Source organism: Gymnogyps californianus, chromosome 6, assembly GCF_018139145.2.
Source record: "Gymnogyps californianus isolate 813 chromosome 6, ASM1813914v2, whole genome shotgun sequence".
In the NCBI taxonomy this organism is placed as follows: Eukaryota; Metazoa; Chordata; class Aves; order Accipitriformes; family Cathartidae; genus Gymnogyps; species Gymnogyps californianus.
Window position 1 is genome coordinate 22,172,039 of NC_059476.1, and position 24,040 is coordinate 22,196,078.

The 24,040-nt window shown below is 51.4% G+C and overlaps 1 protein-coding gene across 1 annotated transcript; it reads left to right on the forward strand.

Annotated features, from left to right (window-relative positions):
* The first annotated feature begins 812 nt into the window (after positions 1-812).
* SCD (stearoyl-CoA desaturase) lies at positions 813-22,498 on the forward strand. Its single transcript, XM_050899241.1, is given in 7 exon segments — positions 813-1,099; positions 4,895-5,069; positions 5,072-5,179; positions 12,826-12,956; positions 16,395-16,600; positions 17,867-18,099; positions 19,328-22,498. Coding segments are annotated over 7 exon segments (1,080 nt in total). The 5' UTR covers positions 813-1,072; the 3' UTR covers positions 19,528-22,498.
* Positions 22,499-24,040: the final 1,542 nt, after the last annotated feature.

A 24,040-nucleotide genomic window follows, 5' to 3' on the forward strand; every position in this document is an offset into this window, starting at 1 on the left:
GCAAACCGAACTGCTCCTTTTTCCTTCCGCCCTCCGCCAAAAGGGACTGCTTTCTGGGGGAAAACAGCCAGGATTCTTTTTAAAACGTTACAGCCAACATTTTCCAGACTTTTTGCCTATCGAGATAAATACCTACAGATATACATGCTTATCCGGACGCACAGTTGTGGGTGTGCTTTTCTTTGCAGAGACGTATGATTTATAGATACATATATATATATATAATGCTCCCCGTACAGACCCCCTATACAGAGCAGATGTTTTACGCTGAAGCCCCTTCTTTCCCCGCCGCACTCCGCAGCCAGCTGTGGAAGGGGCGCGGGGTTCCATCGCCGCTCCCCGACACCCCTCACCCCTCGGGTGCCTCTTATTTCATTAGGGGCAGCCCCCACGGCGGAGGAGGGTGGGGATGCGGAGGGCCGGGTGCCAGCGCCCAGCGCCCAGCGCCCGGCGGAGGGCCGGCAGCACCCCCCGCGCAGGCCGCGCTCCCCGCGGCGTGCGCGGAGCCGGGCGCGCAGGCAGCAGCGGGCGCGCAGGGTGCGCGCCGCGGGGAGCGAACAGCAGATTGCGGACAGCCAATGGCGAGGGCAAGCCGAGGTGGCACCAAATTTCCCGCAGCCAATCGGCTCGCGAGGGGGAGGAAAAAAAAAAAAAAAAAAAGAGGGGAAAAAAAAAGAAAGGAAAAAAAGCAGCCAGGCATCATGAGAGAGCCTGGCCCTCGTCATCCTCCTCTTCCTCAGCATCCTTCCTCCCGCCCCCCGGCCCGCCTCGCCCCGCCTCCCCTCCCGGGCACACCGAGAGCCGGGCCCCCGCCACGACTCGCCGCCCGCCGCGCTGACCCCGCGCATCCTAACTGTGGGCAGAGGGTCACCGGGAGGCCGGGGCGCGGAGAGCCCAGCCCCGCCAGCCGCCAAGCGAGCAGCCCCGCTTAAATACCTCCGCACCCGCCTCCCCGAGCTGCACAGCTCGCCGGGCGAGGGGCCGACAAGAGCTAGCCTCCTCCCGCCGCCGCCAGCGCCGGGGACCTGCGCGCCCGCGTACCGCCGCCGAGGAGCAGAGACAGGGCTGCCTCATGCCTGCGCACTTGCTGCAGGAGGGGGTAAGCGGGGGGCTGCCGGCGGGCCCGGGGGTGCGGGTGCTTTGTCTTCCCCTCGCCCCTTCCTCTTTCATCTCCGCGGCTCCAGCAGTGCTGCACCGCTGCTGTCTTGGGGGGAAAAAAGGTCTGGGCATCCACGCGTGTCTGTGCACGCACACCCACACGTATGCACACATACGTGTGTGCGTGTGTCCTCTCCGTGCCGCTTCCCTAGTCATGAGGCGAAGTCATTCGGTGCTGACTTAAGACATCGCCCAAGCCTCATGGGGAGACCGTGAATGAAGCGGGGATCTCCGCCGCTGGGATTATCTCCCTGCAGAGTCTATGCCCTTGGATAGACTGAGCATAAAATACAGGTTTATCTTAAAAACATCTATCTAAGCGTGCTGGTAAGGGCTGTTCAGGAAGGTCTTTTGTGCCAAGAGGTTGTGGGGTTTTTGGTAGTGCTCAGACTGCGATTTTTTTTTTTTTTTTTTTTTTTTTTTTTTTTTTTTAATAAGAAAGGGCTTTCACTTACAGCATTTTTAAAGCAAATGTTGCAGCAGGGAGCGTCTCTAGGACAGACGCAAGGTGAAAGCGGCTAGCTGCCCAGATGAAATGAATGACTGTGTCTGCATTGCCTGAGCCAAGCAAACATACAATGGGGAGACTGCCCATTTTTGGCATACGAAGGTCTGAATAACAAGCTGGCACCAGGAAGATACGTAGAGCTGTTGGATCTGTAGAGATTTTATTTTTTATTTTTGCCCCTCCTGGCAGCCACCCTTTGCCCAAGGGGAGGCAGGGGCTGATTCTGGTATTCCTGCTCTTGCCTTCTCATCCTTCCCCCTTCTTGCCTATGGTGAGGAGCAGAGGTAAATCACAGCCCCACTCTCTTGCCTGTCGCCAGCACGCGGCGTCTCCCCTGGTCCTTTTGTGCAGGTGGTGTGACTTACCAGGGATGCTGTGATGTAAAGAACTTTACTCCTCTCCCCACCCGAAACAGATGCCAAGGGCAGTGTGCTCAGACCGTGTTTCATGGTCTTGGCATATATTTTGGGGCATATCCTGGAGGCTGGAAAGAATCCTGTCCCTGGGTCATGTTGGGCATATTCAAATATACTGGACCAGAGATTCAGTGCCCTGGGGCCCCTAGGCTGAACCCAGCACAGGAGCCTTTGAGCTGCAGTTGGTTGTATAAGCTGGCTGGGTGCCAGGATCACCTATGGCGTGTTCAGTGCTGGGGGGTGGGGGGGTGGAGATGGGGGAACACATCTGTTGTGCAGATGAGAGCTGCAAAGTCATTCAGAAATGAGGGAGAGCTCATGAAAATGTTTTAGCTGGTCTCCTCCCCCTCTAGACCCAAGATCAGTCCCCATCCTATTTTCCTCGGTAGGAGCTGCAGGAGCCACTATGGCCATAAGGGGGTAAAAATCCTCTTTCTTTCCTCCTCATTTCCCTGGTCTCCAGCTAAGTAGCAGCCCACTCTCCCTCCCTCTTCCCCCCATGTTCCCCCCTCCAAGTCTGTAATGGTGGAGCTGTGTTTCACAGCTGCTTTATAGCTCTTTCGATTTAAGGTTAGTTTACATGTGAGAAATGACCAGTTCGATTCTATCAGTGTAATTCCAGCAGCATAGGTATGCTGGTAAAATTCCTCATGTGGCTACTATAACTCTGAAGAAGAGGTTTTTTCCTCTCTGCTGTTTTCTTTGCACTCTCCCTCATCCTCCTCTGCCCCTGTGTAACTTTGACAGTGACATAAGCTATCACAGAGGAGAAAAATGCAATTCCAACCCCACATTCTTACTCTGGAAGCAGCATGTCCATATGGGGAGTGTTATCCGTCTAATTATACCACCAGATCTCTGTTGGGAATTCTTCCTGCATAGACAAGTCTTAGGTCTTTTTGGTAGATTGTCTTCTAGCCAAGGAAGAAAATTGTGCCTTCCTGCCAAAATGCCAGATGAGAATATCTGACACTTTGAAATGGGCAGGACTTTTCCTTGCCTAATCTCTGGATTAGAAAACATTTCTCACAGCTCTTTTTGAGGGGGATTGCCTCTAAATTCTCCAGCAGCTCAGACTATCATACCCTTAAAACATTAATTAGGAAAGCAGGCAGAGACAGCCTATAACCGGGATGCAAAGGGAGCCGGTTGCGTGCTCAGCAGTTGCCTGGGTTCAGAGAAAGCAGCAGAATACTTCATGTCCAGGTTTTTTCCTTTCTAACCTTTGATTCCAGAAGGAAAAACTTAGAGGGCTCCCTCTGTAGAGATCGTTTTACTTCCCAAATGTGGGGAATCTGTCAGCTTTGCCAGCTCCTCCCCGTAGGAAGGTATGTCTGTAACCCTCTAGTTTCTTCCCTTGGGAAAGGGAGGAGTTGGGGTGGCCACGTAAGCTGCCTGGCCTGATTTTTAATGCCTCCCTCAGGAAACTAGGCCATGGCAGGACGGTGGTCTTTTACGAATCCCGGGTGCCTGGGTGGGAATCTGCTGTTAATTCAGGAGAGATTTCTATTGGGAAAGGAGCTTTCCCGGCTTGGCCACGCTTCCTCCCGTGGCCCCAGCTCTCCCGTTCCTGCTGGCTGACCTTTAGTGCCCCTTCGCACACGGAGGCAGCGGTGCGGGCGGCAGAGGGATGTGTCCTTCGGGCAGGTTCCCAGGAGGCGAGGGGATGGCGGCGGCGCGCCTTCCCACCACTGGCATCCCACGTGCTTGGCACCCCCGGGGTCGAGCCCCATTGGGCGGTTGGGCTCAGGCCTGACAAAGGGCTGCGAGCACCAGCAAGCACGTGGCTGTCGTGATGGAGATGGAAATCGGTGATTCAGGGTTCAGTGACCTGTCTCATTAGGGTCAGTCCTGCCTGCTTCTTTCGTCATGCATGCCTGATCGGGCAGGCTGTCACTCAGCCAGGGCAAACAAGCGTGTGCAGAGGGAATGTTGTGTCACAGTTACAGGAGGGAGCCGGGAGCCAGGCTGAGCCAACTTGCTGCTTAAAACTTCCTCTCTGTGTGCTGGTGGCCTTGGCTCAGAGGATTGTCTTCCCGTGCCTCAGTTTGCCTGTGAGTGGAAAGCGGGAGAGGGATAAGAGGCTTAGCAGCAGGCATGGAATAGGAGCTGTAGGTCTAACTGGAAGCATATTGCTCAACTGCTTTCATCCACTGATCTCCAAGCATGTCAGTCTTGCCACGTCCCAGTCTGGAAGGTGAGGCAGGGGGAGATAAGGAGGCACCCCAGAGGAATCTCCCTGTGGATCTTCCTGATGTTCCCCCAGTGATCCCTGGTGGAGCGACACAAAGGGGCAGGATATCAGGAGCAACCCAATGATTTATGATAAAACCGTATTTCAGACCGTATTTCTCTCCCACCTCTTTGTCCATTCACAAGATTTCCTTTATTGTTGTCTGCTTATGCACAAGCCCAGACCACAAGCCCACCTAAAAACGCCCACTAATAAAGCTGAAGGAAAACTAAAATCCTTGCAGCCTGCAAATGATCTCACCAAAGCCACTGGTGGAAAAAAGACGGGCTTTCAAGTCTTTCTTTACTTTCTGCACCCGGTCCACCATTCCCCTCCTCTCCCCAGACAGATCAGGCCCCCTCCCTCTCAGGCCGTGACTCTGTGGGGCCAGAGCAGGCTCTTCTTGGTGCCAAGGGCTCAGCTGAAAGAATGGAGCCTGCTAGGGAAACTGCAGGCTGCAAGTCTTGGTACTACCAGCCTAGCTGCTCGTGTTTCTATTCCCTGCATTGGTAACCACCAACTTCTTGTTTTGTTTTCCCTTTTTCCTTTCTTGAATATGTCCATTGCCGCCTCTCCAAGCAGTTCTCCTCCGCTTCCAGCACCACCACTGTCAGCACCGTCACCTCCCGGGTGACCAGAAATGGGGATGCCGTCATGAAGAAGAACTTACTCAATCATGAGGACTTGGCAGGAGACCGGGGCACTATAGACGATATCTTTGATGAGACCTACCAGGAGAAAGAGGGCCCCAAGCCCCCCTGCAATATGTCTGGAGGAATATCATCCTCATGAGCCTGCTGCATCTAGGGGCCATACTTGGGTTGGTGCTGATACCTTCTGCAAAGATCCAGACATTGGCATGGGGTAAGCACATTCCTCCATTTGTTTCTTGACACCTGCAAACCTCAAATCTGTTGTGTGGTATTTTTTTTCCTTTAGGCCCACAGACTCGGGGAGGAGAAAGAAGGAAGTGGAGGTCTTCTGTTAGAAGAAGCTACTCAGCCAGCTTCGTAGCAAGCTGTGGGAGGGCTTGCTAGTGTCTCTTGTAAGGTCATGCATGAGAGGGAAGGATTTGGCAGGGGAGTGCTGGGCTGCTTAAAGAGCAAACTTGATTCACAGGCATTAGGCTTGGAAGTAGCCCACACCTGAATGTGCAGCCACTTCTGGGGTGAAGCACAGAAAATGTTTGATGGAGTACTATGATAGTCCCAGAAAGTTGGGAAGAAAGATGCTAGCAAGAGTGCTTTAAGGGGTGGCTGGAGAGGTGAGGTACAGGGCATTATTTGGCATGAGGCTGCTGCCTAAAACAAGAACCATTCCTGTCCTTACCAAGGGAAGGTAGATCCCGCAGAGCCTCCACGTGTGTGTGAAGGGAAAGAGACAAAATACAGTTATGCTGAAGATAAAAGTCAAGAGTTAAGTCTGAAGCTCAGGTCTTTTATCATTCTTACAAAAGCACAGATTAGCCCCCATCATCCCGGAACTAAGCCTGACAACTTTCAAAAAATAAATAAGCGGCTCTCCAGGCAGCAAATTCCAGTGGAAAGCACAACCCAGCAGAAGGTAACTAGGCGAAGCTCCCCTTTCTCAGAGACCTTGCCTTGGGTAGGAACCAAACTTCTCCTTTGACTGCCTGAAAGGCAGCTGGGCCTGAGGCCCAAGCTGCAGGGGAGCCTCGCTTTCCATGAGCCTTTGTGTGGACCCCTGGAGGAGTCAAGAAGCCAAATGGCTCCCAGTGGGGAGGTCAAGAGATTGCATCCAGCCCCTGCCTTCCTGTGAAACAGAGCATCCTGAAATGAAAAGCGACAGCCTAGTTTGAGACCTGCTGGCATGGCTTTTGGTTTCAGTGGTGCTCCTGCAAAGTGCTCAGCCGGGAGCAGCATCCTGGCCAGCCCAGCTGTGGACAGGCCCTGGAGCGATCCACCTGGTCTGTCACACTCTCAAAGTCTGTCCTCCCGATGGCTGTGAGCAACGAGCATCACAGCTGGACCGGGAAAGAGATGGCTCCCTGGACGGCCAGACTGACTCTTTTCCTCCTGGACCATCTCTGCCTCTCACAGGCAGAGACCTGGGGGATGAGCATCACTGGAGGCCACAGGACTCGGTCAGAGGCTGGCTACAGCATCTGCAAAAGCTGTGCAGCCATCATGGCCTTTCGGGGGGGCATTATGAAAGAAGACTTTGCTGGGCCTTTCCCTTGTGAAAACCTGACAGGCTGCAGTTTTCCCTGGGGTAGCAGGGCTGGGCAGAACATGCAGCCTCAGCACGACCTTGGAGGAGCGTTTCAGGGCTCTTGGTCCTGCTCTGTGTGTCCCATCCCCGGGCTCTCAGCTAGAGGCTAGGCAGGGGCTGCTGACTTCTCTCACTCACTGAGCTGACAGCCTGGGTCCTCCAACCCCAGGGCATTGGGGCACGGAGGAGGGAAAAGGTGAGTCGGGTTTACTGGTTTCATTTCAAGCTGCTGAGCTGCACTGTGATTTCCAAATCCATCCAACCTTTCTCCTTTGATCTCCCCTGAGATACTTAAGTAGGCTCAAGCATCTTGATCCAGAAGGTTAATGCTGCTTTGCATTCTCCTAAGCCCCACCTTACCCCAAAATGGTCTCTGAGGCAGTGTCTTTGCAACCGCGTGCCTGTTCGGCATGTCTGTATGGCATCCCATGGCATTTTGTGGGAATCTGCCTTGCTTTTTACCTGATGCCAGTCCCTCCTGCTCTCCTCCCTCAGTCAACTCTGATGTGAAGTGCCAGTTGCTCTCCTGCCACTGTGAGGCACTGCGAGATTCCTTGGTGGCTTCTGGAGTGACAGATGCTCTGGGAATGGGAGAAGGACATGGAGTTTGGGGGAACTGCACTGTTCTGGACTGGCTGAAGATCCATCCTGCCTTACCAAAGCTGGAGTAGCTCCACAGAGCTCCCTATCCTGCATCCCTGGCACTTGTTCTAGGAAAGGACCACCCTTCCCTGCACCCTGCAGCCAAGTCAGAGCTTTCCCCTATAGTCCATTCTCCTCCAGTGCTGACTGGAGCTGGGATACTCTGATTCTCCACAGGTCTGGCTTCTCAGACCTTCTGGCTTCTTGGTCCTTCTTGCATTGCCCTTTTCTCAGTTCATACCTTTCTTTAGCACATAGAAGGCATCTGTGTCTGTGATCTCAGTGACTGGCTGTTATTTTCCCACCACCCCCCAGTAGCAAGGAGAGGACTACGGTTCCCATTTTACACACAAGTATAGAGCTGCAGAGACTTATGTTGCTCCTGGCAATACACCGTAGGCTCATGGCAGAGCAGCTCTCCCAGTGGTAGTTCTGGAGCTGCTGGGGTTTTTGCTTGTTTCTTTGTTTTTCAGATCATTCCTTCCTTAGGCTGTGTACATAGAAAATTAACATGGCCCCAGATGTTCTCTGCTGTGATGCTACAGGCAGCTGTGGTGCCTGGTAGCTGATGTACCTTCTATATTTTATTATAAGGAGCAATCCCCTGCTTATACCCTCTTCATCCAGGCCACTGTCTCCTTGATGTTCCTGTCCCTCTGAAACCAGTTATATTGGTGACTGTGTCCTCTTTTGTTTTCATTTCTCTGTGTGCTAATTCCTCTTTGTCTCTCAAGCTCTCCAGCCCTGCCTTCATCATTGTTTGCTGTTCTGCATTGCTATGTGCATTGTATCCCCTGATCTCTTTCTGGTACAGAGCTTCCGAGAATGAGCTGGGGTTGTTGATCAGGTGAGAGCTCACCATAACAAGAGCTCTCCGAGCCCTTCCAGCACTGGCTTTCTAACCAGCTCCGCTTTTATTTACTGTCTTCTCCACTGCACTTGACAAAGTCTTGCGCAGTCTTTTCAGGGATCACGGGCAGATTTCACGTCATTTGCCAACGGCACAGAGACTGAGTCTGGAAGGGCAGGATGCAAAGATGATTGACAGTTTCTTCTCTAACTGCTCTGAGCCTCCCTGGAAACATGATTTGCAGGTTGTCTTCCTGGCCCTCGGGTGCAGCAGACTGATGATATTTGTGTTAACCCCTGTTGGCCTGGCCAACAATGTCTATAAAACAGGGACGGTTCCTCTCAACATGGTGCTCTGACAACACCTCAGTTCCCTGCAGTGCCAGAAACATGGGTTGATACCATTTTTTGTTGCTGCTGCATCATCTTGATAATTTAGGCAATTCTGACAGCTTGAAAATCTCAGCCAGTACTACCCCCAGGGATGTGTCCAGCAAAACGTTTACAGAAGTTTTTTGTTACTTTCCCATCAAGTCTACTGCTGGCAACACCTCTCCGCTTAGTGTCCCCTCCAGGCTTAACTAGCAGGTGGCATGCTTCTCCTCCGAGCGTGGAGGGGAAGTTCTGATTTTGCCAGATGGGAAAGTTAGGTTTTAGCAACAGTAGCTCCTATTGCTCTTCCTAAACACTGTTCCCCTTATGCAGCCTGCATATGTTTCCTTCCTCTTGGTATCTTCTGAGAGTAGCAGGACTCACCTGGCTAGCGGGGACTGGGAGGCAAGGAGGGAACAGTCTAAAGCTGTAGTTTTCCCTTGCACTGAGCAGAAGCCCAAGGACACCTGCTGGAGCAGGGACACCTCTTCATGTAAACATCCTTGGTGTTGACTGCAGGTGACAATGCCTTTAGCACATTCCTGGCTTCCCATCATAACTTGAGGTCTGAATCTGGGCCCTAAAGTGGTCAAGGCTAGTGAGCCATATAGACATGACTGAATCCGGAATGTTTTGGGTTTAATTTTTGGAGCACTGAGTGCATATTACTGCCAGTGGTCATAATTCTTTGTATTCCAGTTGAATGGGTCATTGGGAATATCACCTGTGAGTTGACAATCTTTTGGATCTTGGATACTTCAAAGCATGGTGTGGAAGATGACTTTGAAACCTCAGCTGATGGAGTCCCTAAGTCCTTCAGTTTGGGGCAGCATCACAGGGCAGCTGTGAAAATCTGCGCTACTTTATTTCACCTTCTCTACTCTCTTTCCAATTTCATTCCTAGTGGATGATCTTGGAGGAGCTTTTCTTCCCTGTGAGATGCTGATTCCCTGGCTATGCAATGATCATCATTGTACCTGTTTGCGGGGATGAACCCTCTGAATCATTAGGGTGCTGGATTCTTCTGTTTTCCACCAGGCTTTTCAATCTTATTGTCTACATCCTGTCACTGTCATGACAACTCTTAGGTATGGCTGATGGAGCTAATAGTCCCCAAGTAGGGTTTGGGTTTCTGTGGGGCTGGATGCCATGTATGCATAGACTGAGAATCAGCTCCTTTCCTACAGAAAGTGTCTGCTCCTTAGATAAACTACAGCTGCTGTATATGGGCAAGAGGCAAGGCAGCACAGGAGTATAATTAGAGAGTTGTGGCTGTTGTAGTGACCTGGGACGCAGCTTCAAGAGAAGTCAACATGAGCTGCTGAGGTTCATGGGCTTTGGATGAAGACCGTGACTGTTCTATGCCAGGGCACCCAAAAGCAGTGGGTACTCTTCCAAATTTTTAACAAAAGCTTTCAGGCAAGGCTACCCAAAAGCAAGTAGTGGGTTGTCTGGTTTCTGGGTCTGTTGGTGTCCCCACCACGTCTCTTTTGTGATTCCTTGTTGCTGGTGTCATCTTTTCCCGAGGCGGATATCCACAGGCAAATTCTGAGAATTGCCTGTATAAAAGAGATACAGATGAGCTTCCTACTTGCAAAGCTTAAATACCACAGTCCTCAGCCAGAGTCATCTTCCTGGAGGCCTCTTTTACCAAAAAATTCCCAGTCAGCATGTGAGGATTCACCAGAGAGAGAAGCCTGAACTCAGGGCTATAAATAGGGCCCATACTCACCTAACCTGGCATTTACTTTCTAGTGCTATTGAAGATCATGAAAGATTGCATAGTTCATTTCTGTCCCCAGTGCACCATTAACTCATGCCTACTTGCCCCACAGTGGAGAGCTGGGCTCTTTCCCTAGCAAGTTGCCCCACACATCCATTGCAAGCTGTTGTTGTTTATCATGGACTCCCTGTCTGGTGTTTTTCATAGAGTCTGTATAGGTTGGAGGTTAAATCCAGACTCCTGGATGCTGCTCTCAGCTCTGCCATATACTGCTTGTCACTCTTGGAAATCTACCTCAGCTACTGAGGTATGCACCGTAGGTATAAAGTTGCCTGGAGGTTTTATGAAATACAGTTTGCAGGGTATAGCTGCTTATGTTCAAGAGAGAATGGTGGTGAGTCACACTTCTGCCGCTAGTAGGAAGTGTCTGAAACATCGAGGAGCGGGTTTCGTTGTTATTGCAGTGTCTGAGGCCAGAGAGGTTCTGCAAATCAGAGTCATATGTTAGGTGCTTTTTCAAGGTTTGCTCTTCTGTATGAATCTGTGGGGACAGTGACTGATTTAAAATGAGTCTTAAAATCTAAAACCAATGGGTTTGGTCATGAGCTGGTTCATAACTTTCAAGTCAGCATCATGAGCGTGGGTGAGACCTTCAGGGTGTCCAGCATAAGTACTTTCCTGTCAGTAAGGCTAAAGGGAGACCTGAACCAAACACCCTGCTCCAGCATCCCTCCCTTCTCCCCTTCCAGGCTTGGCCAGCTTTGTGAGCCTTGCTCAGCTCCATTGTCTCTTGCAAAGGCCAGATCCTGCTGCATTTGCATGCATTTTCATCCCTCTTCATGCCCTATAAATCAGCTATGACCAGTGACTGCTTGGCTCCTCCAAGAGACCGCAGAGGCGCTGGGAGACACAAGGCAGAGGTGTACTGTTCCAAGGCTTGCACTGCATTCAGCAGCAGGCAGGGAAGCCAACAGAGAAGATGAAGATGGGAAGTCATGGTCACATCAGCAGACAGGGAAGGTCACTGTTATACAGTGAGATGGGAGTGAGGAGGGTTCATGCAAGTTTAAGGGGCCAGAAGAGGATGTTAAATCAGCCGAGACTGGGTCTTAGTGGATAAGAGATTAGGTTTTGAATGTAGAAAAACAAAAAGGAGGTGACAGAAGGAAGAGGGAGCAGGAGATGATAGGAAATAAAGCGTGGATTATTTTGAATGAAAGAACAGGGCAACAGTGCCTTGCACATGTCTCAGATCTCTGGTTCCAGACAAGTTTCTGGCAGAGTATATATTTTCTGGGTTCAAGATAAGCTTGATTAGAGCCATTTGACTGGACTGAATGGTATTGTCAAGCATACCAGCAATTCCTATCCATGGGTTTACATGTAAGAATAAGGAGCTGTTTTCATGATTGATCCAATTGGCTGAAATCTGCAAATTTATACCGAGGAAAGAGTTTCCCCTGGGGGACTGGTAAGAAGGCATCCGTTCCCCCAGGGGACTGAAGGTGGATCAGTTGACCTGCGCACAGATGTGCACCCTTCCCTCTCAGTGTCTGAGCTTGCAGGGCAAACCAACTGTTGAATGCCCTCCGTCTTTCTGCCAAACTTCCTGACTCTTCCTTCCTAGAGAAAGAGTTAATTTTCAGATCCAATTTTCTTCTTATCCCCAGCTTCCTAGTGTAATGCTGCTATGACCCTATTGGGGTCTTTTCTCCATTATAGTTCTAGGACCAGATGCTGGAACCCAGGTTAAATTCCAGAGGTCCCAGGAGGACATGCGGGAACACACAGACCAGGGCAGACATAAACATATGATCCAGAGGGAGAGGGATGTGGTTTTTTACTAGCTGCCAGAGGGGCAAGGAATTCCTTCTGACCTGTGTGGAGAGGAAACGCGTGAAGCAGCCTCGAAGCTCAACTGGGCCCAGCAACATCTGCCTCTGCCATGGGCACGACTTGCAATGAGTTGTTGGCCTTGGAGTTTCCTTCCATAAATGGTGCAGGAGCTGAGCAGGGGGCGGGGGGGGATCAAAAAGACCCTGGGAACGGGAGCCTCTGGGCAGATTTTAAGTCGATGGTGGAGCTGAAGGTGAAGCCCAGGCTTCAGTGGGATGCTAGGTTAGATCTTTTTCTAGCCAGCTTCTGCTCAGAAAGGGAGTATAAGAAAAGCCTAACTCTGGGCTTGAGCTGTCCTCCTGAAGAACTGTAAGATCATCTACCACCTCTAGGTGAAAAGAATGCAAAAGAAATTTAGTGAGGAGTGGTGAGATACGAAAGCAAGACTCTTAATTATTCGGGGTGGGAGGAAAGGGGGAAGCTGTTCCCTGGTGGACTGCAGAGCTGTTACCACAGGGCTATATGGAAGCAGTTGCTTTATACAATTTTGATGATCCTGCACCATGACAGATGGCACTATGCTGAAGAACCATCCGTTGTGACAAGTCTTGTAAGGGGGAGCCTCCTCCCTTGTCAGAGGTGAAGAGCTGAAGTGATTTGCCCCATGTTGCTTAGGAAGCCTGTGGTAGCTTGGGCACTCTCACATTGATTTTTATTGCCCCAATCTGTGCTCTCCATGGGTTCCTCTCTTGCTTATACAGCTTTGGGGGAAGGCCTGCCTTTCTGTTGCTCTGCCTGAAACTTTGCTGCAGGCTGACTTGCTCTAACTGCTCCAACACTTTCTTTTCCTCTCCAGCCATTCTGTGTTTCCTGGTGAGTGCTCTGGGGATAACAGCTGGATCTCACCGCCTCTGGAGCCATCGGTCCTACAAAGCTACGCTGCCCCTGCGGATCTTCTTGACTATTGCAAACTCCGTGGCCTTCCAGGTAAGCACCTCCTCAATGTGCCACTGGTCCTCAGAAGGAAGTGCTCCCCTGAGTCCCTGTCTCAGATAAGGGGCACAAGCTGATGGAGGGGTTCCTCTCTCCTACTACCTCGTTAGGGAACAACCTGCCCTTTCCATCTAACGCTGCGGTGCTAGAGTCCGTCTCATTGTCTTCACCTTGTCCCATCAGAGGGTGACTCTGAGATGAACTGGGTGGGGAGAGGACTGTTGGCTGAGAACAGGGGTAGGAAAGCTCTCCAAAGCAGGAATGTACCCTTCCCTCGAGGTGTGGTCTCCCTGTGCTTCCTCCAGGTCCTGTGAAAGAGGTGAGGGAGTGCTAAGTGCTCTCCTGGTGTTGCCTCACCCTCCTCTTGCTGCGTGGCTGATAAGGGGGGAGACATCTGCACAGCCCAGGGAGCCAGGCTGTGGAATTTGCGGCTGCAGAAAGACCAAGAACTTGTTGAGATTATGCAGTTAGGCAGATGCTTCTCTGGTTCAGAAGAGTGATATTTAGGAATAACCCTGTTATAAGTCACACCACTGGCTTCCAGAGAGTTGTCCCAGGTCAGTGATGTTTCAAGGAGAGAAGGGTTGGGCCCATTCAGAGTGGCACAAGTAACTGCAGGCAGCCGATAAGCACCTCAGGATATTGCCTAACCACCCACGAGAGCACTTCACAGTCCACAAAGCAAACAAACCGGGAAGTCCTTAGGGACTGTAGAAAGTAGCGGAGATGGCCCTTTAGGAGAAGTCAGAGTGATAACCCAGATTGGCATGGCACAGAAAAATCCTAGTGGTCTCTCACATTTGCTGCTGCGAGGCAGCTCTAATGGCACTCCGTCCTCCAACTGTACTTGAAGGGACTTCATACAGGCTTGCTCGTGTGTGGGAAGTACTCAGGAGGGTGGCAGGGTGCAGCGCTTTCTGCTAGAAGAAAGTGAATGGAAAAGTATCAGTGCTGTGCCCCTAAGTAATTCTCCAGCTGAGGTATGGGGGAAGGGTAAAGCCCAAGTGGACCAGGTATTTTAGAGACATTATCTTCCTTTCCCTGCTGTGTGGCTGTAGAGGATGTCAATTCATTGACATGTAATCAGAACAGGGTGGGGATGGGGTTTTTTTAGCCTTGAAAAACTTTATAAAACACTATTGACTTTCCTATTCTCTGTTAGTACCAAACCAGAGTCTTTCATGAGGAAGAGGAAGGACCAAGCTGCTGATTCCAGCTACTGGTCCAGCACTCCACAAGGGAATGGGATGGGTTGCTGTGTATTGGCTAGTCCCATACAAAGACCATCTTTCACAGGGTTATAGGGCAGAGGGGGAAAGAATTTGCTGAGCTATTGCTGTAGGGGATAGGAATAGACAAAGATGAGAGACAGACAGATATTTCAGCTTCAATAGGAACTAATCCGAAGTTTTACTGAAAATTCAGTACCATTCCCCATGGATTTATTTTTTTTAATAGTTACTTTCAATGAGATCAAGAGAAGGTTTATTTTCAATTTATCTCATTCCTGTTAGTGGCAGCAGCTCTAAGACGAGACCGGTAACTTCTAAGGCCATAGATTATCTTATCTGAGGTCCTCCAGAAAATGCCTGTTGGCTGCTCAGAGACCTGTGGCTTGTGATTTCAGAGAATCTGGGAATTCTGCCCCTAGTTGGCTCCCCCACCTGCAAGACCAGGCAGCTGCAGCACAGCAGAAGCTCTCCTGGTTATAGCCTGTAGCTGGAAACTCCCAAGGAAGAAGGCTTTGCTTGCTGGTCTCAGAAAGCCATGATTTTCAGACAGGGTTGCAGTTAGAGGTGGTCCCAAAATAAGATCTGTAGAAAAGACAATGTGCTAAAGTTTGGGTCAAGATATTGACTTTTTGGCTTTGAGACCCTTGATTTGTGTTTGTGCACAGGGTGTGGTGGATGAGGTGGTACCACACTCCAGCTGCAGTACATGGTCTCTTTCCAAATTTGTGCCTCCCGCCTCCAGCAGAAGGATTTCCAGGAGACAGGGAAAGCCTCCCCAGATGTGCAAACCCAAGCTGTCTGTCAGCTTTCAGGCTGGGCTTTCTCATGTTACATGATGCTGTGTAGGGTCTGGAATGTGAAAGAGACTTTGGGTCACAGGTGAAACATTTCCAGCATGGGTACTGGTTGTGTTTCTCTCCTTACTAGATAGGGAAGGCTGCTGGGCCACCCTCTTCTGGGGGAATGCTGAGTGACCAAGCTCTGGCTAACACCAGCGAGGGCTGGTGATACTTGGAGCTGCTCAGGATTTGGCTGGAAGGAAGGCAGCAGTTCCCAGTATTTGGAAACAAGTGAGAGTTGAATCCTGGCCCATGTCTATCATTGCATTATTGCATGGCCGGCAGGTAAATCATTTTATCTCAGTTGAAGGAGGAGTGGTTACAGCACTTGAGAGGGACTTGAGGACTTGTGTCTCTGCTACAGGCTCCCTGTGTGGATAAGTCACTTGGTCTTTCCAGGGAAGAAATAGGGATGACTATGCTGCTTCCCTACCTTCAAAGTGTTTTGAGGAAAAGTCCTATGTACTTAAGAGATGAAGGAGCCCCTTGTATAATACGGGCAATAGAGGCATGCTTGGATCTCTGTTTCATGTTTTCTAGGATGGTGTAATACATGGCTTTAAGCACATCAAAATCTTGGTATAAAGGAATGAGCACAGGCTCATTAAAATCTATTCTTAAAACTGGCCAAAACAATAATTTCTTAATACAAATGATGAAAGCTTTGACATTTTCCAAACTCTATTGATTTTGCAGCTTAAACAGAGCAGTTATGGGGCTGAAGGGGGGTATTTTTGATAACTGTCATTGAAATGGTGTGTTTATTCTATTTCTAAAGAGGGGCCTTAATTTTAAGACTTTGATTTCCAATTAAAAAAAAAAAGTTAAAAAAACCTCGTCCCCAAGTTAAACAGATCTGGTTTGGCAATCCCAGGAAAAGCAAGGCAGGTTGACCCATGGAAAATGTCAGGGCGAAGGGAAAGGGCAGGCTGATCAATCCCAGCTGGCACTGTGTAGGGATGGGGACAAGTGACCAACAAGAACTGAGCGTGTGAGGGAGGAGGCACTGACTGGCCGATGAGGGCTGGCTATTGCAGGGGTGAGGGAACAGGCTGAGCAATCAGAGCCTGCGATGCTGTAGAGGATGTGCAAACCAAAGCCTAAAGTTAGCCAATTAAAAAAAAAAGAGAAAAGGCAGCCCACCAAAGAAACAGATTTCAAAGAAAATTGAAGTGGTTGAGCAAAGAAGACCCAACCTTTGTTTTAAGAGCCAAAAACCCCAAACCCTAATGAAAGATAAAGTGACTGATATGAGTTCAGGTCAATGGGATTCAGGTGTCTAAAGGTTTTAGGCCCTTTTGTTAATTTGAAGGGAACATCTCCAGCCCTGGCCCTAAGTCTCCACTCCTGTTGCCTTGCAGAATGACATCTATGAATGGGTCCGGGACCACCGCGTCCATCACAAGTTCTCCGAGACGGACGCGGACCCACACAATGCCAGGCGGGGCTTCTTCTTCTCCCACATCGGCTGGCTGCTGGTGCGCAAGCACCCGGACGTCATAGAGAAGGGCCAGAAGCTGGACCTGAGTGACATGAAGGCTGACAAAGTGGTGATGTTCCAGCGGAGGTGAGTGGTGGGCTCAGCCCCAGCGCAGAGCCATGTGAGATGGAGCAGGGACTCCGCAAATGGGCTGGGGACCCCAAGCACCTTTGATGGAGCATGAAGGGATTGAGGGCATCATGTGAGAAATGTGAGTCTTCGGTCTGCCCGAGGTTTTGCTGTGGGATGCACTGTGAGAAATGAGCTGTGCCTCTCCTATAGGAAGTATTTAGGAGCTCATGCTACCTCCAGCCCTCCCACACCCCTTTCTTGCCCACCTGCCCTGTAGCATCTTGCCAGCAGCAGGCTGAGCTTCCCACTGCTAAGCACCTCCAGGCCTGCCTGCCCACAGCCCAGCTGCTGCTTTGGCTGGCCCAGAGCCAACCCACGGGTGCCTCCAGGCCATCCTTGGAGATGTTGTGGTACACCTTCCAGGCCATGCCTCTGCCCCTCTCCCATCAGCCTCCCGGAAACAGTGTGGTGAAAGAGGAGTTGAAAATGGGGACATGAGAGAGGCAGTAACTGGGAAGGACAGTCTTGATTCACTGGTGCCTCTTGGACTGGGTATCTCTCAGCTGTCTGGGGCTATACTGGGACTGATCCCCAGAGGAGGCGAGCCTGTCACCAGGGCTGCAGGGATGGGGGACCGAACCCATATAGTAACCACCCTCACTCGGGATGTCCCTAGTTCAGTCCCAGATGAACCAAGCAAGGTTTATGGCTTCCCTCCTTTCTGTGCCTGGGATCTTTCTTGGGGGTCATCAAAGTGGTTCAGCTTCCTCTACTCCCACCCCTCCAGTGTGAGAGACCCCACATGCTCATCTGTTTGATGGCACAAGTGTCCCTTGCTTGCACTTGTTGGTGGGGTGTGTTGGTAGGCAGGGCCAAGTCTGCAAGGAGGAGTTGCAGCACTGGGCCAGAGCCAAAGAAGGGACCATGGGGTTGCCGTTATGGGGACCAACATAGCTGAGAAGCAAATGGCAGATGAGGCCAAAAGCAGCAGCTGGTGTCTGGACTCATGGCGATGGGGACATCGCTTTATGCACATGTGAGATTGAGACAGGGAGAGCAGGACTTAAGTTTGAGTCTCCTGCCCGGTGATAAGAATTGGGAGTCTCCAGGCATGGCTTCTGTGCATCCAGGGCAAAAGATGCAGGGCTCAGGGGTGAGGTATTTCTGCACTTGGTTTTCCCTGTATAGCTGAGTGTGAATCCTCCAAAGGGAGGACTGAACCAGCCCTTCCTGTCCTGCCTCTGCCACTGAGCGCTTTCTTCCTGGTCCCTTCCTTTCCAGATACTACAAGCCCTCGGTGGTGTTGCTGTGCTTCACGCTGCCCACTGTAGTGCCCTGGTACTTCTGGGATGAATCCATCATCATCAGCTTCTTCATTCCAGTCATCCTGCGCTACACCATAGGGCTCAATGCCACTTGGCTAGTGAACAGTGCTGCTCACATGTTTGGCAACCGGCCGTATGATCAGCACATCAACCCACGGGAGAACCCCCTGGTCAGCCTGGGGGCCCTAGGTATGTTCAGCATCTGTGTCTTTTGCTGCGGGTAGACTGTAGAGCGGGGACTGCCCTTTGGGGCTGCAGCTGCTTCTAGCAATTTCCATGAATCCAGGTGTCCCCATTTCCCCCTGCACCCTTCCCCTCCAGCCTTTGCATCTGGGGGTGTTTCCCAGGCTGGCCAGTGAGTACATAAGGGCAGTGGGGTTATCAGCTCCCACTAGCCTCTCTCCAGGCTGGAAAGGACTCTGCTACACTTAGCACCTCCTTATCTCAATGGCAATATTTTATTTACCCTGCTCAAAGGTCTCTGCCCCATTCACCGGACTGAAAAATGTGTGCTGCAGTCTCTGCTTATCTCTTAGATCTGTCAACTTGAAAACCAGCAGATGCACATTTGGACATGTTCTCAGGGCAGCTGGTGATTTTGGGAGTACTTGAGGATGAGACAAGCCAGATAATCTCATGTGTTTTCCTGAAATTTTGGGGACCTAGGAAAGTACATCCCAGGGTCAGCATTTGCCCTGATCTGTTCTCCCAAGCCCAAATTCTCAGCTGGTTTGCATCCCTGTATGTCACTGGGGCTGCACTGATTTCTGCCACCAAAGGATCTGCTCCTGGATTTTTAGTAGGGAGGGATTTGAACTGCAGAGACTCAGAGGGGTAGGAGAAGGAGTCCAGGAGATGTCATTGAAGGGGTGAGCACTGAAGCCAGCGTTGACAGCGTCCAGAGCAGAGGGTGGCTGATTGGGGTAGATCGCTTAGTAGAAGTCTCTCTGCATTACTCCCATCTGGAAATGCCCTTTGGATTTGGCATTAGGACTGCCAGTGTTGCAGCAGTATTGATTGGTCTGGCTTGTTGGCGACTTGCTGCAGGTCTAGCTGGTGGCTCAACCAATACTAGAAGGTTTCTTGTGGTGGCAGAGGAAAAGCCGTTAGAATTCCCCTGGTGTTTTGGTGCAGTCGGTGACCCAGGGCCTTTCTCAGTTCCTCGCCATACGCTCGTTTTCCTCTAAAGCACCATAGGTCCTCTACGACTGTCATTGCCTCGTTTGGGCCAGCCCAGGCATGCTGGACCATGCCCGAATGAGATGGGGTAGATTGTAGAGAGGTGAAATTGGGCTGAGAGGAGAGAGGAGCCTGGACTCAATCCAGAGCCTGTTTCAGGAATGTGGTGCTTTGGGCCAAGATAAAGGGGCCATCACCTAGAGCTCTGCAATATCCTCTCCCTGGTTGTGTTTTGCAGGAGAAGGCTTCCACAACTACCACCACACCTTCCCCTACGACTACTCCACCAGTGAGTTTGGCTGGCGCTTCAACTTAACCACAGCCTTCATCGACCTCATGTGCCTCCTGGGGCTGGCCAGCGATCGCAAGAAGGTCTCCAAGGAGGTCATCCTGGCTCGGAAAATGCGGACTGGAGATGGGAGTCACAAGAGTGGCTGAGTTCCTGCTCCCCTTCACACACATCCGCACCTCCCCTTCCTCCTTTTTTCTCCCTTTCTCCCTTCCTGACCCCTCCGAACACGCTGGACAAAGGTTTAATGTTCTGTTTACTAACTACTGAATAATGCTACCAGTTTGCTTAAGATAATGATAATGAGTTTTAACCCCCCTCCCACGCTGTATTTTACGTGATGTATTTAAGATCTAGGACTCTGCCTTTATAACGCAAGGCCACCCCTTTCCCTCCTCTCCTTTTCCTTTCCGTTCTTTCTCTCCAGCCCCTCTACCCCATCTCCCGCTTTACGTCGTCTCGGTTTCTCCCTGGCAGAGGAGCTGGTAGGAAGCAGCCCGGGGAGGCCCATCACAGCCGGCTACATACCATGGAGTTAAGGGAAGCCTGTACCAGCCAGCTGAAGAGTTGAGCCAAAGTCAGTGACCCTCTCCCCACCACCTTCCCCCCAAAAGTCTTTCCACTGTCCCTCCTCCTTTCTCAAGGGCTGCTGACAGATGTGGCATGCTAAACTGCTCTCCGCGGGAAAAGCAGCCCTGTCCCCTTCCCTTGCCGTCAGAAAGAGAGTTGTCTCTTTCCAAGATGTCTCTTGGGAAGTGTACTCCCCCCCACTCCCCACCACACAGCCTCTCTGGCTGGGGCGAGGAGAGCCCCCAGACTCTCTCAGAGCTCCAGCCAGGTCCACCGGTGGCCAGGGGAGTCTGGTGGCGGCAGCGGGCACTGGAGGGGGAGCCTTGGTGGCCTTATTACCTCCTCCCTCTGGTGTCACAGCCTCCCTCCCTGCCCACTGTGCCCCATGCCACCAGGGACCAAAGGCAGAGCCTGGCTCCGGGCTCCGAGCCCCTTTAGAGAGCCACAGCGAGGAGGGGGACAGATGGAGGGGTGTGCCACTGGCTGCCGTGGGGTGGCACCAGCCCAGGGTGGTTTTGTTCGCCACCGCCACTGAGATTTTTGCTGGCAAACGGGACTTTGCCAAAATGGAGAGGGGGAGAAGGATGTAAACCAAAGCTCTACCGCTGAGTTAAGCTGCTTTACGCGCTGGAGGAACAGGGTCCCCACTGGGTGGCAGGCAGATGTCCTGGTGTCCATGCCTGCCCTGCAGATCCGCATCCTGTGCTGAGTGCAGGGACGGGGCAAGGCGTAGGGAGGGGTGAGGGTGTCCACGGGAGCAGGTCTCTCCATCCTTGGGGGCTCCACTCAGTCGATTAACAAGTGCCTGAGAAACACCAACGCAGGGCCAGGTGGCATGGGGGGCTCGAAGGAGTCGAGACCTCCAAGGCGAGACACTGCTGCCAGTGTGGGCCACCTCCAGGCTTTCCTGCCCAGGGTCCACTGGGGTGGTTTGCCATTCCCCGCTCCTCTGAAGGAGTGGGAAGGGGAGGCAAAAGCAGCTCCTTGTTAGTCCCTTAGCTTGCCTCCCAGCCCCCTTGATGAGCCATCTCACCACCTCGCTCCTTCGCCAGCGAGGCACGCAGCGAGGGCAGCTGAGCCTGCGGAAAGGTCAGTTATATCACCGAGCCGATGTGGGCATGCAGCTGGAGGATGTGCTGGGGAAAAAAGTCCTCGTGGGTGTCGTTCCTGCAAGTCGCAGAGACCGCAGCTTGAGTTCAGGTGGTGGGTTAGGTTCTGGGTGTCATGGCCTCGAGCCCCTCACTGGGCTGAATGTGCTTTTTTCCCCCTTAACTCTCCTCGTTATTATTAATTTTTATTATTATTATTAGTTGTAGAAATAGTATTGGTTTTGTTGCTTAAATGCATCAAATGGAGCTGGAGGAAAGCACAACAGGTGGCCGGAATGAGGTGATGTTGGAGTGGGGTTTGCAGCGTCTCCCTTAGGCAGGCCAGGGAGCGCAGAGATGGAGTGGATGCCAACTTCCTCGCCTCAGCTCTGCCACGTAGCAGCCAGGCAAGCTTCACGGGAGCGAGTCTCTGCAGCTTTGCTTTCTCCTGCTGCTGTGAAACTCGCCAGGAGCCAGGACAGCTCTGTGATGTTCTCCTTAACAAGAGCATGCTTGTTACTCAGAAAAGAAGTCCTTCTCCTGTCCTTTCCCCTGCCTGCCACCACCATGGCCTTGTTACTGCTCAGCAATTGGACCCTTCAAGGTTTTGAGCCATCAGGAGCAATGTGGTCTCCAGCCGAGAGGTACAACAGGGAGGAACGGAGCAGGGAGCCCTTCAGCTCCTGGTGTCAGGAGACGGCATCCTTACTGCTCTGAGGCTCATGACTGCCTGGGGGCTGGCTGGGGCAAAGAGGGTTGGGGCTAGAATTGTATCCTACCATTTAAAAAAAAAAAAAAAAACCTCCAAAAAAAGAGAAACTAGAGCGAGCTGACTTCGCTCTAGTCTAAAGCCCTCTGAACTCATAGAAGTCTCCAGAGAGGATGAATTTGCTCCAGCCAGTAATTTGAAAGGGGTGTGGTGAGGGGAGAAGGTGAGGAGAATGATTTCCTTGCTCCTGGTGCCCTTAAGGTGTTGTGTGACATGCCCTATGGTAGAGAAGCGTGCCGTGACATGCCGCAATATTTCACATCCTCTCAGCAGAGAAGCAGGGTTTGACATCAAGGGTTCCTTTCAAATTTCAAGTGCTGATTTGGGTCCAGAATCTGGAATTAGGGTGGAAGCTGAGGAGCAGTAACCAAACAGTCCTGGTGTTTGCCCAGTCACTTTAAATGTAGATTGGCAAATATCTCTGGGTGCCTTAAATCTTTCTTTAATATACATAGAAGTATTAGACAGCTATTTGCCATAATTTTTTCTTTTTTTTTTTTGTTTTTGCTGAATTATGAACAGTTGAGGGGTTTCTTATTTAATTGTCTACATTGAACTGTGGGTGCAGGTGATTTTGAATGTATTTGAGTTAGAATTTTTGTTAGATTAAGAAACAGATACAACACTTCAAGTAGAACTTTGTTTGAGATATATATACACACCTATAAATATATATTTGGTGGCATGTTTGTATCCTGGATGCGTCGTCTGTATGTTTAGCTTAAATGAGTCTGTGAGAGGTGGAAGCAGAGAAGGCAGCAGTGGGACCTCGTGGCTAGAGCAGCCGATCTCCTGGGACCTGTTCCTGGCTTAGCTACTCGCTCACTGTGTGATTTGGGACAAAGCGTCACTTAAAAACTCTCCGTGCCTCAGTTTCCCTATCTGTAACAGGGGCTTACGCCCTGCCTCCCAGGGGTGTGGTGGGGCTCGCTGCCGAGCGTGGAGGAGGGAGGCATACGTACCACATGCACACCGCTGCTGGCAGAAGCATGGACTGGTTTGTTTTCCAAAATCGTTCCCAGCCCTGCTGGTCTTGTGAAGAGCAGATGTCCAAGTGTTGGGTGTTCAGGGAAGGATTGGAAAGTTGAATCTGCACATTGTCTAAGCTCTGTCACTGTTGAAATGTGAGTAGGATACGATTTTTCACAGCTTAGGGATTTCTGCATAGTAGTATCTCTGTTTTGTGTACTGGAAAATAAAAAAAAAAAAAAGCCTTTTTGAAATAATTTCTACTAATCTGGAAACAGACATCTGGTTGTGCTGATCTGAAATTTTATTTGTTCATAATAAAAATGTTACTTTAAAACTTGTTGGACTGATGACATGGCGGGCTGGGCTCGGTAAAGCACACGACGCCCCATCGGGATGGAGAACGCTATGCGTTACCGTTCCCCAACCCTCCTCCCTTCCAGGAGAACCAGGGAAAAAACCTCTGGCTCTTTAAGCGCCGTGAATGAGCGGATTATAATAGCTTTCATACTCCAGCGCAGCCCGGGCAGGCACGCCCCGCCAAGGCTGCCCCTGCGCCACAGGGTTACTGCAGGTTAATTCCAGCCGGGGCCTCTTGCCAGAGCCTTGCGGCTGACGGATATACATGCAGCATAACACGTAATACCGGCAGCCCGTCTCCCCGGCCAGGCACGGCCGCCACCGCGTCAGGCGGGTTCATTAACCTCAGCGAGGGGGAATTTTCCTCCTGCATGAGCGAGCGTCCCTGCTCTCCCCACCCTTCTCGCAGCTGGAGGGAAGTGAAAGGAGAAGGGGGAAATCCCCGGACCAAATCTCACTTTTAATTGATGTTAGCTTCCCTGCTCCCCCACCCAACGACCTTTTGAACATCCAATCGTAGCGGTGAATAAGGCCATCTCTGCATGGCACCAGCTTGCTCCACGCGGGAGGAGGCAGAGGGGATGGCCTTGTTTGCAGCAACTTTACCACCTGCAGCCCCCGGGGACCCCCGATCCAGCCCGTGTTTGCTGGCGCCGCCGGCCCCTTGCAGCCGGCAGGCTGAATTCCTCGGCAAAACTGGCCCACGCTTTGGTTTCCGGCTGCAGCTGCTGCTGCCGGAAAGCCCTTTGGGTGGGAAGGCCAGAGCCAGCGCGCTGCAAACTGGAGCATGGGGGAGAGTGTAGGAGCGAGGGAAGGAGAAGAGGGTTATTTGGAAGGAAGGTCTAGGCTCTTCCAGCAGCCGCATTCTCCCACCTGGAGGTGTGTGACCAGCCCAGGCAACGCGAT